Source organism: Anabrus simplex, chromosome 13 (assembly GCF_040414725.1).
Source record: "Anabrus simplex isolate iqAnaSimp1 chromosome 13, ASM4041472v1, whole genome shotgun sequence".
NCBI lineage: Eukaryota > Metazoa > Arthropoda > Insecta > Orthoptera > Tettigoniidae > Anabrus > Anabrus simplex.
This window is the reverse complement of record NC_090277.1, coordinates 87,734,863-87,748,768: the sequence shown is the minus strand read 5'-3', so window position 1 is coordinate 87,748,768 and position 13,906 is coordinate 87,734,863. Positions and strand designations below refer to the sequence as shown.

Sequence of the window (13,906 nt, the reverse complement as noted above, 5' to 3'; positions counted from 1 at the left end):
CGAATTTCATTACCTGTGAGTACTAGCATAATGTGTGGAATACCGCGAGTCTGCGCTACTTTTGATTAGTACCTCAACATGACAAATACCGTGGTTCTACTTTCCTAGCGATAAGTACCACTATGAGGAGCGGATGACCTGGATTTTGGATCCCTCTACACTACAAGTATCATCGATTCAGTATTGTGCTTTAGCAGCAGTCCCTCCGTCAGTAATACTATTGTTTAACGCTGGTTTCTGGGAATGTAGGGCATTGCGGGTCGGATCCACTGATTGTTTCAAATTCATATTAATCCATCCATCCTTTGTCATGTTTTGAATTCTGCTCAGTGGATGATTTTGGACTTTTACACTGTCATTACATTTCGTCTCATGTCGTAGCATTAGGGGTCGATGACCTAGACGTTAGGCCCTTTTAAATAACAAGCATAATTCTTTCTTAATGCATTTTCACATAAATGTCACAGTTTTACGGCTGGATGCCTTACGCGATGCCAACCGTATGTGGTAGAATGTGCTAATCTTAACACGTCTTTGTGCGATGGTTTGTGATGTGTGTATTCGGACAAGCACAAAAGGCCATTCCGTGAGCAAGACGAATCATTGACCCGGTCGGGAAACGAACCCAGGACGCAATATGAACCTGATTTGACTATGTTAACTACTGATCAAAGAAACCGGGCGATTTTACAACAAATATGAGAATTTAAAAGAAACTCAATAGTTTCATTGACGGATGACACATTATGATATAGCAATATGTGTATATTAAACAGAATATTGCGGAAAAATTTATTGGAATTGCAAGCCCATAATAGCACGCTGGATTATATTAAATTGGATTGGATTTAATTGCATTGGCCTAGATAATATTAGCTTAAGTTTATTTGTAATTGCGCGCTGGGTTTCGAAAGCAATACTAATATAATTGGGATAAATATCCTGTAGTATACAATGAATTAAAATTAACAGTAAACAGAGGGCAAAATGCAAGAATTGTGGTGGTGGTGGTGGTGGTGGTGGTGGTGGTGGTTACTGTTCTAAGGGGGAAATAGAACATAATCAAAAATTAAATAGGAACAGTCACTACTGACCTGCGTGGTCGCCCAGGTGGCAGATTCCCTATCTGTTGTTTTCCTATCCTTTCCTTAAATGATAGCAAATAAATTGGAAATTTATTGAACATGTCCCTTGGTAAGCCATTCCAATCCCTAACTCCTCCGCTTCCTACAAATTAATATTTGCCCCAACTTGTCCTCTTGAATTCCAACTTTAATTTCATATTGTGATCTTTCCTACTTTTAAAGACACCACTCAAACTTATTCGTAGACTAATGTCCTTCCACGCCATCTCTCTACTGACAGCTCGGAACATACCACTTAGTCGAGCAGCTCGTCTCCTTTCTCTCAAGTCTTCCCAGCCCAAACTTTGCAACATTTTCGTAACGCTACTCTTCTGTCGGGAATCAGCCAGAACAAATCGAGCTGCTTTTCTTTGGACTTTTTTCAGTTCTTGAATCAAGTAATCCTGGTGAGGGTCCCATACACTGGAAGCATTCTTTAGTTGGGGTCTTACCAGATGTTTATATGCGCTCTCTTTTACATTCTTACTACAAACCCTAAATACCCTCCCGAACGTGTGCAGAGATCTGTGCCCTTTATTTAATCCCATTTATGTGATTAACCCAATAAAATGTTTCCTTATATTAACACCTACGTACTTACAGTGATCCCCATAAGGAACTTTTACCGCGTCAACGCAGTAATTAACGTCGAGAGGACTTTTCCTATTTATGAAACTCACAACCTGACTTATCTCTTCTTAACTCATGTCGTTCATATAAATAAGAAAACATGAAGGTCCAATAATACTGCATTGAGGAATTCCCCTCTTCGTTATTACAGTGTCAGATAAAGCTTCACCTACTCTAATTCTTTGAGATCTAAGAACAGTTGAACATTTCCAAAAATGAAAGGGTTGAAAAGGGCGTGAAAATGAAAGGCTTCCTAGGTCATACTTTTTCTTCTTTAAATCATTAGTAATTGGCAGACTTTATGAGTTTCTCTCACAATTTTCGGTCCACTGTATCCTCTTACATCAGTCCTTTGTTCACGAAGCGCAAAAATACGGACAAATTAATCTCATCCTAATTTGTATTCCTTTCGCTTTAGTATAATTCAGAAAGGTGTGTCGACCTCATAGTGGCTATATAAGTTCACCACCTTTCACGTGTTTGTAGAAAAACACTATATGAAATATGAGTGTTCTAGATGCTTTTGAGCTAATCTCTACTCCTCATTGGGATTTTTTGTTTTCATTTCCATTTAATTGAAACTTTTTAAAAACTGTGTATTTTTGTAATAAGTAAATGTCGTATACAAACAGGTATATACGTACACGTCGGACAAGGAGAAAGCAAACCGAGGCGCAGAGATTCTGTGCACCGTGCATTGGTCCGACTCGGCTCGGCTCAGTTCTGCTCAGATGGTGGAGCGCTGCTGAGCAATCCGCGGTGATACAGGTCATTGGGATATAATTTATATTACAAAAATATGTTTAAAAGTTTATAAATAGGACGAACATTTTGGTCTTAGGGAGAATTCCAATCCTCTTCATCATATTCCTCCACATGTAGCTCAGATCCTTGTTCACTATTTTACGAAGGAAGCAGCATTTCTATAGCAGTCTTGAGTAAAAGTTTGATTTGACTTTCGTTTGTCTAACAGAACTAAAATAGGGGTTTGACGTCAATAATAATGGCTAAAATCACTTAACAATTTCAGGTTTTTTGTGCCTTGTAGGAAAACGAGGATTATATTTTACTTCATTTGGATATTTATCCAATTTCTTAGAAAAATCCTGGTCACAGTATTGCTTCAAATTCTTAAATACAGTATAAATTCTCGAGTAACACTCTTCACTGAAGGCATATGTGAAATGAGACGATCAGTGGCAAATTATCGTTTATCGTAACAAATGTAGTCCGCACTGAAGCAGAAGCAAATGTCCGGTTTAGTAACTAAAATTCAAATTTTCAGTAGGTAGATAAGTGAAACCAATATGTTAAAGAAGAATTGTAACTCGGAAAATTCTGGAACATTAACTCTAATAGTTGCCACGTTCTTCTTTCGCCCTGTATCTTCAATTCCTGCTGCGTGATGGCAGCATAAGTAATATCCCCGGAAATGTTGAATCTTTGACTCTCTGAAAATATCGATAGCATGCGATTTCGATATCAGTGAACTTTTATAAAAGCTTTCTTGCCGCGTACTGTGAGTTTCGCGCGTGGTACCCCTGCATTCTGCCGCTTTGTGTCATGTCCTTGTTATCTCGTTCGTTTATTTACTTCCAGTAGTGTAAGGATGGATAAGTGTATGAAATATGGTTAAAATACGCAACGTTTTAATATTTAGCCATTCATTAGAGAATCATTTATCGACTGACAAGTGTTCAAAGTGAAGAAGAGATTACTGGGTATCTAACCTGCCCGTGCATAATTTTGTAGGTGAGGTAAGGGTTATTCTGCCCGAAGGCAGGTCCGAACCTCCGCAGAGGTGTTCCTGAGCCGGAGTTTACGTGCGGTAGGGTGGCCAGTTCCTTTCCGCTCCTCCATTCCCTTACCCCCCACCAACAGCGCGTGGCAACCCATCCAACTCCTGACCACGCCCAATGTTGCTTAACTTCGGAGATTTCACGGGATCCGGTGTTTCAACACGGCTACGGCCCTTGGCCATAATTTTGTAAAATTCGAAATTTTCAAAATGTTTTAACAAGAATTACGAAAAACATTATTTTTATTGAAAATTAGCTAAATATTCTCACAAAGGTATCATACCTATGATAAAAATGTACTATAAGTGTAAAAATTAGGTCACTTTTTAAACTCAATTTTTTAATAATAAAAATGAAGCACTATTGCAATTACTGTAAGATGTTCTCCATTCACCTGTGTGATATGGAAAAAAAGAACAGGGATTTACCTCCAAAACTGTAAGTAAGAGAATGTTTTTTCGTTGGTGTGTGTATTTTCATTAAAATTGTCTTGGCATTCTTAGCGCAACCACTACATTAGAGCCTGGCACTAGAAGGGCTAACTAATAAACTCGTAAGTTTATTTTTAGGTAAAAACAAACGGCATTTATTCTCAGTTTCAAAATCGCACAGCACTTCTAAACATTCGAAATTAGTTCTAATAATAGTACATACCTAGTTCACTCAACAGTCACTTACCACAGGAAATGCTTGTGTGTTTTACTTCTACTTGGATTTTCCTTCGTACATTCAGAAAAGCGATTAGTTCAGGGCCTCTCAGTTGCTCAAAATCTCACGCATGCAAACCGAGGCGCAGAGGTTCTGTGCACCGTGCATCGGTCCCACTCGGCTCGGCTCAGGCCAGTGTTTTGTGTCGGGGCAACTCGGCTCAACTCTGCTGGGATGGTGAAGCGCTGCTGAGGAAGTGAGGAAGGGGCAGACAGTTGGGGCGAGCGAGACAAGCGTAGGGAAAGAGAGAGACAGCGCCATTGCTTAAAATCCAGGAGTGAAGGTCTGCACTCTGGTTGACCTAGCGAAGTCTTTTGCACCTTACGCCGCGCAATGACCGGTTCATGCACTCTGAGAGGCCCTGGATTAGATGAAGACTGACCATGCCCCGTTGAGTGAGTCAGGTAAAACAAAATTCGGTTCTTATGTTCACTGAGGATCTCAACCTTATCAGGTAGTCGCTTGTTTGTAGGGGCCGACTTTTCTCCGTGGCAAAGTCTTTCTCAACTACGTTTCGCCACCTTATCCTCTGAATTTCCTTCCTTACACAGATATCCTCCGTAGTTTCTTGATACGCTCTTCCTCATCTCTTTGCATGACATACCCGAACCGACTTTACCTTCCTTCTTTGATGACTTCACTAACACTTGCTAACTCCAGCTCTTTTCGTTATCTAATACACTAGCAAATGATATTCTACATTGTACTGTCTGCATCTCACGAGAAGTAGCAGCATGAGTAACAGATACTACACTCTAAGCTAAAACATTGGTCGTGATAAACAGTGCGAGCTCTTTTAGAAGAGATGGGTGTTCATTATTAAACTGTTCATTATACAGTAACTAAAGCGCAATCGCACTACCCATTTGAAACTTCACAGCCGCATCTTACTTCACAAGAATCACCGGACGCGGAACTGATGTTTATTGTCAGGCCTTGAGACTTGAGATTAGCGCATGCGCAGCTCCCCTTACCTCGCATGAACGTGACCACAGACGGATTTTTACACAAATTACTGTACACACGCTGAGTAAGGTTTTATTAAATTGCATGTCTCTTAGCGTTATCAGAGAAACACCATGGGGAGGTCCCTATACGTTCTTTCCCATGTAAGGTGCGAGTTGTCCAGTTGTGATGATAATGGCAGGCCCCCTTTCCCACTGCCGTTCACAATCGAGATCGGAAGATTTTATTATAATAGCAGGCCGTCTTTCCTATTCCCAATCCACAGTCGTATGTTGGAGAGTTTCGATTATAACAGCAAGCCACTATGCCTACATCCAGTCACAATCCACTTGAGGGAATATTGCTTATAATGGCGAGCACACTTGTCTACAACCAGACACAATCGGGTAGGGGATTTTGGACCAAAATTGCACGCTCCCTTGCCTTCTGCCAGACATACGAATGTATATGAACATTTGTTATTCCAGACCTTCATTCCGAGATTAACTGCTCCTAAACGGTACGTCATATCGACAAACGGATTGCGGGATTACACGCTGTTTTTATATCTCTTCATGGCTTAGACTGAATTAGAAACATTGAATAGGGCGAAATTTGGATAGAATTTTCTCAGATTGCTTTCATTTTCACGTACTGATGTGTCAGCTAGAATCATAAAATTTAGCTTGCATAAGGCCCCTGTTTGTGCCGATATGGAAACCGAATGTAATTATTATTTATTTTCTATAAGTGTGTCAAATTATAAAATACACTTGTAAAAATTACAAAATTGACAAAAAATAGAGAATTACAGCTCTGTCTAACGTATAAGGGATCGAGATACGACAAGAGGTCATAGGACCAATGATGTATATAGATCGCTCAGTATTGAGCAACAATTGTACTATCTGGTTTGTGATACGACTTATCGTTTAACTACCAAATACTTGCACCGTCATTAAAATTGCCTCCATATTTCAATATTTTTCGGTTGTAAAAAGCGAAAAATTAAAATATCTTAGAATTTTTCCATCGGTTACAGGCAAAAAGCTATAATTTTACAAAATTTCAACTTTCTAGCTCGTGTGGCATATTTTACCGCCATCTTGATTCGGGGAAGGGGGTAAAGATTAGGATTTTCAGGAAACTTTTAAGCCCATGAAATACCACAGGGAGAAATAAATGCTTACACACGCGTTCTTATGATGAGCTCCAAATTTGGAATCCTTCCCCAGCCTCCCTCTTGTGGATTTTTTTTTAATTTTCGATATTTCTAGGGAGCCTAAAGTCATCAGCTACCCTGGTGACGAGTTTTTAAGTTTCTAAGATGCCTCTAAGTGCCCCATTAAATAATGTCTATTCCCAAAACCGACTTCCACTGATATATATATATATATAATGTTGAATTTTTAGTAGCGTCAACAATTTGTTTTCTAGGTTCTAGGTTTTACAGGCCTTCAGTGTAGGCCACCAGCGTTGCGTACTTGTTCCTAGCGACGCCAAAGCCTTTGGATACCATCAACATTGCCTAATATCTCAATGGTACAAAGAGAGCGATCGATTGCCTAAAGAACGTCTTCAATTGGTCGGGAGCGAATCCCACCAATGGTTTCTGCATCATTCTGCACTACAGTGCAAGGCCGCAGCAGGAGCGGTGTCTGATTTCTTCAATAACTGGGACTATGATGTCCCTGTTATTTAGTTATGAAGGAATCTGTGCAAGTACGTTTCGTTTCTTGTATGAACTTACCTATTGTAGATGTACACTTTGTTTTCGCTCATGGACCTTAATGGCCTGTTGAGTCAAATAAATTACCGAGCGAGTCGACCGCTAGGTTAGCGGTGCGCAGCTGTGAGCTTGCATTTGAGAGATAGTCAGTTCGAACCTCAATGTTGGCATCCGTTTCCGTGGTTTCCCGGTTTCACACCAGGTTAATGCTGGGACTGTACCGTAATTAAAGTTACGTCCGCTTCCTTCCCGCTCCTAACCATGTCCTGTCCCATCGCATCGGTATGACGTAAATCAACTTGTATAAAAGGAAAAATTATTATTATTATTATTATTATTATTATTATTATTATTATTATTATTATTATTACTATTATTATAAGAGGACCCGTGTTGCTACGCAACATTCGTTATAAATAGGTGAGATAATCGTCTTAATATGCCTGTCTCATCGTCGGCATAAGACTTATCTGTGTCGGTGCGACGTAAAGCAAATATAATCATTATAAAATATCAAAGCCATTTTTCTTGACAGTGCTGATGTAGTTATTTTATTATTATTGTTGTTGATTATATACAGTCGTATCAGCGCACACTTTATTAAAACATAACCGGTTTTCGGACACTAAGTTCCATAATCAGTGTTAAAATTTAAATTTAATTTTGAATTTGACGACACACTTATGTGAAATTAAATTTAAATTTTAACACTGATTATGGACCTTAGTGTCCGAAAACCGGTTATGTTTTAATAACGTGTGTGCTGATACGACAGTATATAATTAATAATAATAATAATAATAATAATAATAATAATAATAATAATAATAATAATAATAATAATAATAATAATAATCGTATGGCCTCAGCTACCGTGTGCAGACATTTCAATTTGACGCCATCTGGCTGTCTGCTCGTCAATTTCGACGTTCCGTTTTACTCTAGGCCCACTAGATGGCAGACCGAGTAAATCGAAACTCTCTTGGGCGTCTATCGCTGAGATTTAATGAATTTTGTCGGGTAAACACCAAATGTGCCACCAGAGATCTTTTACATGCCGACATCGTACGACATGGAGTGTCGAATGGACTTTTTTCCGCCCTTCAAAAATCCGACTACCTCTGCCGGGTTTGAACCCGCTATCTTGGGATCCGGAGGCCGACACTCTACCACTGATCCACAGAGGCAGCGTTTAATAATAATAATAATAATAATGATAATAATAATAATAATAATAAGTGAAGCAAATAACAAAAAAATGCCTGTCGTAGGGATATTTATTTTGCGTGCACTTTTCAGTGATCTTATGAACATTTAATAAGAAACGCGTTATGGTATGCCGTACTTCATGATCAGAATTCATGCATTTTGGGGACGTCATGCCGTCTTTTTGGTAAACATCTGTCCATATATTCGCTTTTTTATCCTGCAGTTCTTATTGTAAAGCTTGGCATTGTATCGCAGAAGGCAATGGTATTTTAAACCCAGTTCTTATCGTGTGAGCTCATAAGTTAGTTTCGAAGGAGCGTTTTCGCCAGACAGGAAACGTTTCTAAGGTACCCGGCCTTCACTCTTTGTAGGGTACCTAGGTTATCCTTCGGTAGGTGTTCCCAGATAATGTCTAAGTCGTATGTAATGATGGGGTCTGTTTGTACGTAGACTTTTTTCTCTTAGCAGCATGTAACTCTCTGTCATCTGTTTAATATATTTGGAAGCTGTGGAAAGGTTTGAAAATCAAAGAATGTCTAGCAGGGAATAGTATACTTCCGTGATCAGAGGAAGTGTATACCCTCTGGCTTTACAGGTAGTAATAAAACGTAGCTGCATACAATGGTATTACTAAGGATGAAGATCACACATACCAGAATATTAGCGAAAGTGTTTTTTTTTTTGCTAGGGGCTTTACGTCGCACCGACACAGATAGGTCTTATGGCGACGATGGGATAGGAAAGGCCTAGGAGTTGGAAGGAAGCGGCCGTGGCCTTAATTAAGGTACAGCCCCAGCATTTGCCTGGTGTGAAAATGGGAAACCACGGAAAACCATCTTCAGGGCTGCCGATAGTGGGATTCGAACCTACTATCTCCCGGATGCAAGCTCACAGCCGCGCGCCTCTATGTGCACGGCCAACTCGCCCGGTGCGAAAGTGTTAGTCGCATCGCATCTTGATACGTACAGAATGATCTGCGGGTTAGAATAAAACTTTGCCTGCAATTATTGGAGTGAACATTTAATGATTTGATTTTAAGATTACTCAAAGTTGCCTGAACTTATTGACCTGTCAATGTCTCATGATTCACCGGCAGATAATTCCGGAGATTCCAGTAGAAGGGACGAACGGATTTTCCAAATCTGTTTTAGGAAACTCTTTTAATATATACACTGTTGTTGTTGTTATTATTTTCGTATCAGTGCGAGTGTAATGAGACGTATCATGTAACTGTTCCAGGTTGCGCGTGGGGCATCTCCTTGCTCCTGTGGCCGCCGTGGATCTACTCGTGGCCTTACATCGAGGGAGAACGGACGGTGCCGGATGACGAGTGCTACATTCAGTTCATCGAGACCAACCACTACATCACGTTCGGTACCGCCATCGCGGCGTTCTACGTGCCCGTCACAGTCATGTGCTTCCTCTACTGGCGGATCTGGCGGGAGACGGAGAAGAGGCAGAAGGATCTGCCCAACCTCCAGGCCGGCAAGAAGGACAGCTCCAAGAGGTCCAACTCCAGGTAGTCAGTAGCCTCCCGTATAACCAAGCGGTCTGCTTCTCAGTGGTCGCTTTGTTGTTCAGTACAGTAGGCTTTGGTTTCTCAGTGCTCTGCGAGCTGCTCAGAGACACTACAACAAACCATCAAACGAATTCATTTTTTTGTTACTTGTTTTACGTTGCACCGACACAGATAGGTCTTATGGCGATGATGGGGCAAGAAAGGCCTAGGAATGGGAAGGAAGCAGCCGTGGCCTTAATTAAGGTATAAACCCAGCATTTGCCTGATGTTAAAATAGGAAAACACGGAAATCCATCTTCGGGGCTGCCGACAGTGGGGTTCGAACCCACTATCTCCCGGATGGAAGCTCACAGCTGCGCGCTCTTAACAGCACGGCCAACTCGCCTGGTGAATTCAGTTTTAAGCGTAGCTGGGATGCCCTATTTCACCACATTCAAACAGCCAATTTTATGTTCACTCAAGGGGAGTCGTAACTGAAATATTGCGATCTTTTGACCAACATACTGAATTTTGAATTTTAACTTTAAAAAGTCGTCCGACTCCTTGGCTGAATGGTCAGCATTGAGGCCTTCGGTTTGGAGGGTCCCGAGTTCGATTCCCGGCCGGGTCGGGGATTTTAATTGCGTCTGATTAATTCTTCTGACTCGGGAACTGCGTGTTGTGTTTGTTCCAACACTCTCCCCTTCATATTCGGACAACACACCACACTACCAACCAGCACAAAAACACGCAACAGTGATTACATCCCTCCATGTAGGGTTGGCGTCAGGAAGGGCATCCGGTCGTAAAACAGGGCCACATCCACCCGCTACCCCGTAAGTGTAGGAAAAAAAAGAAGACGAACCTTAAAAACCTTCAGGCAAACAATTCAATGTGAAGGATATGAGCTACAAATTTTAGGTAACAGGTCTTGTAATGTTTATAATTATGTTCTGCTGAAGAGATCCCTGAGCGCAATAACAACTGGCACTCCATAGTAACTAGATTCAAGATAGAGAGACCTTGTTAGAAATATAGTTCATTCCAGGGCCTTCAGAGTCACGGAGAAATATGTTGAAGAGTTAACTACGGAGGGTAGCCATGATCTGCTCAGTATATAGCCGTCAAAATTATTCGTATATTTAGCAATTTCTGTCGTCTCACAAATGATTCTAGGTATAAAAAGTTTTCATTATAAAGGACTCTTCACTCTTCTTCTTCTTCATCTATTCCCTTTTCCAGATTCTCTCAGTGTTGGCAACACTTCAGTCCAAATTCCCCCCACATCACTTCTAAAATCCCTCTAAATGAAACAATAACCCCAAATAATAATAATAATAATAATAATAATAATAATAATAATAATAATAATAATAATAATGTTGCTGTTGTTATTCACAAAAGGAATAAATCCCTCCACAGAAATATTCACAAATCACAGATATTGCCTTATTTTGTTAAAACCAACGGACCAATGAACTATGTGCGAGACCCGAAATCTGTGATTCCCATCAACTTGTACCAAAAGAAAGAAATGCTGCTGCGGTTAGCGAGGACAAGGAGGCACAGAGGGAAAAGGCGAGAAATATGCAAGTCTTTAATGTTATGACGTATCGGTAGTTATGCCGGCCCCATGTTGTAGGGGTAGCGTGTCTGCCTCTTCCCCGGAGGCCCCTGGTTCGACTCCCGGCCAGGCCAGGGATTTTTACCTGGATCTGAGGACTGGTTCGAGGTTCCCTCAGCCTGCGTGATTACAATTGAGGAGCTATCTGACGGAGAGATAACGGCCCCGGTCTCGAGAGCCAAGATCAACGGGCGAGAGGTTTCGCCGTGCTGACCACATGTCACCTCGTAATCTGTAGGCCTTCGGGCTGTGCAGCGGTCGCTTGGTAGGCCAAGGCCCTTCAGGAGCTGTTGCGCCATGGGGTTTGGTTTATCGGTAGTTATTAATTAACTAATTAAAAATTCAGTAGATTGGATATAAATACACCTATCTGCTAGTAGTCAATACTGCAAAAGAAAAAAGAAAGAAAAGAATAAGGAGGCTACTGCGTTAGTAAAAGAGATACGAAAAGGGAATCTCCAGGTACGTGAAGGGTTCGTGCGTTTAGAGCTGCTAGAAGAGGAAATCATGACGTTGCATGATTAATTGCAGTGTCTGAGACGGCCTGGCAAACAGCGAAAATATTAAATCTCAAGATAAAATCGACACACTAGCGGACCCAAGCATGCTATAGCAATGGAATTAATAAATAATGATTATGTCATCCCCATAGCCCCTCAAAATTCCTCAAAAATTAATTCCGCCCTAAAATTCCCTCCTGACTCTCGAATCCCCCCCAACGTTCCCTCGGGGACGATTCAATCCCCCTAAATTGAGGGGTAAAACCCCTAAGTTGGCAATACTGCCCTCTGGGTAGGGTAGTGTACCAAAGCCCTCCACCTTACTCGATCATTCCACCATTCCTCTTCTAGTACTTCATTGCTATTGTCTCCTCTATTTGCAATACAGTCCACAACAGAGCTCCTCCTTCTCATTCTAGGCCGTCCCCTAGGCCTATTTGCAGTCTCTGTATCCATGATTGTTCTCTTTGGTATTGTCATCATGTGTCCAAACCATTTTAGCTTTGCTACATGAATTCTTCCTGAAGTTTACACACTCCTACGCTTCTCCTTATTTCCTCATTTCGTATTCTATCTCGTCTTGTCTTTCCCTGTATTCTCCTCAAGAACTTCAGTTCAACTTCTTGTATTTTACTTTGGTTCCGCTTAGTTAGCGCCCAGGCTGCTGAAGCGTAGGTCATTATAGGTTTATAATAGGACGAGTATAAAACCTTCTTGCACTTTTTTGGCACATCTTTATTCCATCCAACTTCTCTCACACACTAATAGAAACTTGTAGACTGCTGTATTCTTAAATCAGTTTCTCCATCCAAATTTCCATCGTGTGACATCATGCTACCCAAATATTTGAAATTTTTCACTACTTCAAGAGGTTCATTTCCTATTTTTATCATTCCCCTGGATTTTATGTTACCTCTCGTCATGATCAACGTATTGCTTTTCGCAGTACTAATCTTCATTTCAAAATGTATTATCTCCTCATTCCATACAACAACTTGTGTCTGTACAGTAAGGTAAGGGTTATTCTGCCCGAAGGCAGGTCCGAACCTCTGCAGAGGTGTTCCTGAGCCGGAGTTTACGTGCGGTAGGGTGGCCAGTTCCTTTCCGCTCCTCCATTCCCTTACCCCCCACCAACAGCGCGTGGCAACCAATCCAACTCCTGACCACGCCCAATGTTGCTTAACTTCGGAGACCTCACGGGATCCGGTGTTTCAACACGGCTACGGCCGTTGGCTGTCTGTACAGTCGAACCACGATATTTCGAACCTCCATTTCTCGAATTTTCAGTATCTCGAAGTAACTTCAATTTCCCGGCTGTTTTTCCTATTCTTAACATGTATTTATTTCTCGATTTCTCGAAGCAAATGTTTCCTCCCTTGAATCAAAAACACTCTGTAACTCGAATTTTGTACAACATTGTGCAATGCAGCATATGTAGTTTGTGAGGAACAGCTAACAAGTAAATAAACGGTTACAGTGATATTGGGAGCTAATATGACGGGAACTGAAAAAAAAGAACTTCTAGTGATCGGAAAATCGGCGAAGCCCTGATGTTTTGCGGGTGTGAATTCATTACCGGTAACGTACGGAAACAATCCAGGAAGTACTCTAGTGTATGACAAGCTTGGCTGCTTACTTTCGAACCTACATAGAGAGTCAGTCGAATATAAACGACGGTGTTTCTCTCCCAAGGTAGCGGGGCGAAACCCGGCAGAGGTAGTCGAGGTGGAAGGAAAGAAGGCTAACAGTAGATTAAACAGAAGGAAATAATGGATTTTTCCCAAAGTGTTAACGGAGATATGTTTCTTGTAACCGATCTTGACAAATGAGCATTCAAAATAAATAGAATAGACATTATCAGTGACGAATTGCAATCTCATTTCAAAATATCGACAATTTATTTTTAAAATATTTTTTTTAATTAACGAAGTGTGCGATTTGCAAATACTGTTGCTGTAGGAAATTACGCAACATCATTGGTGTCCACTTCACATTTTGGGCGTTGGGACGCCTGTTTTATATCATTACAATTTACGAAGTCACTTTAATAAGGGTTATAATTAAGGTAATGCCGTAAAATTAGACTTTGTTAGTATATTTTTAAATTCTAATTCTAAAATATACTGTATTCAGTGTAAGC

General features: G+C 40.8%; 1 protein-coding gene across 1 annotated transcript in view; it reads left to right on the top strand.

The window, feature by feature from the left end:
- mAChR-A (muscarinic Acetylcholine Receptor, A-type) overlaps positions 1–13,906 on the top strand; it is a 252,578-nt gene that overhangs the window by 217,835 nt on the left and 20,837 nt on the right. Inside the window, exon 4 of the mRNA XM_067157206.2 lies at positions 9,384–9,663. Within this exon, the coding sequence (XP_067013307.1) occupies positions 9,384–9,663 (280 nt within the window). The remainder of the gene's footprint in view (positions 1–9,383; positions 9,664–13,906) is intronic.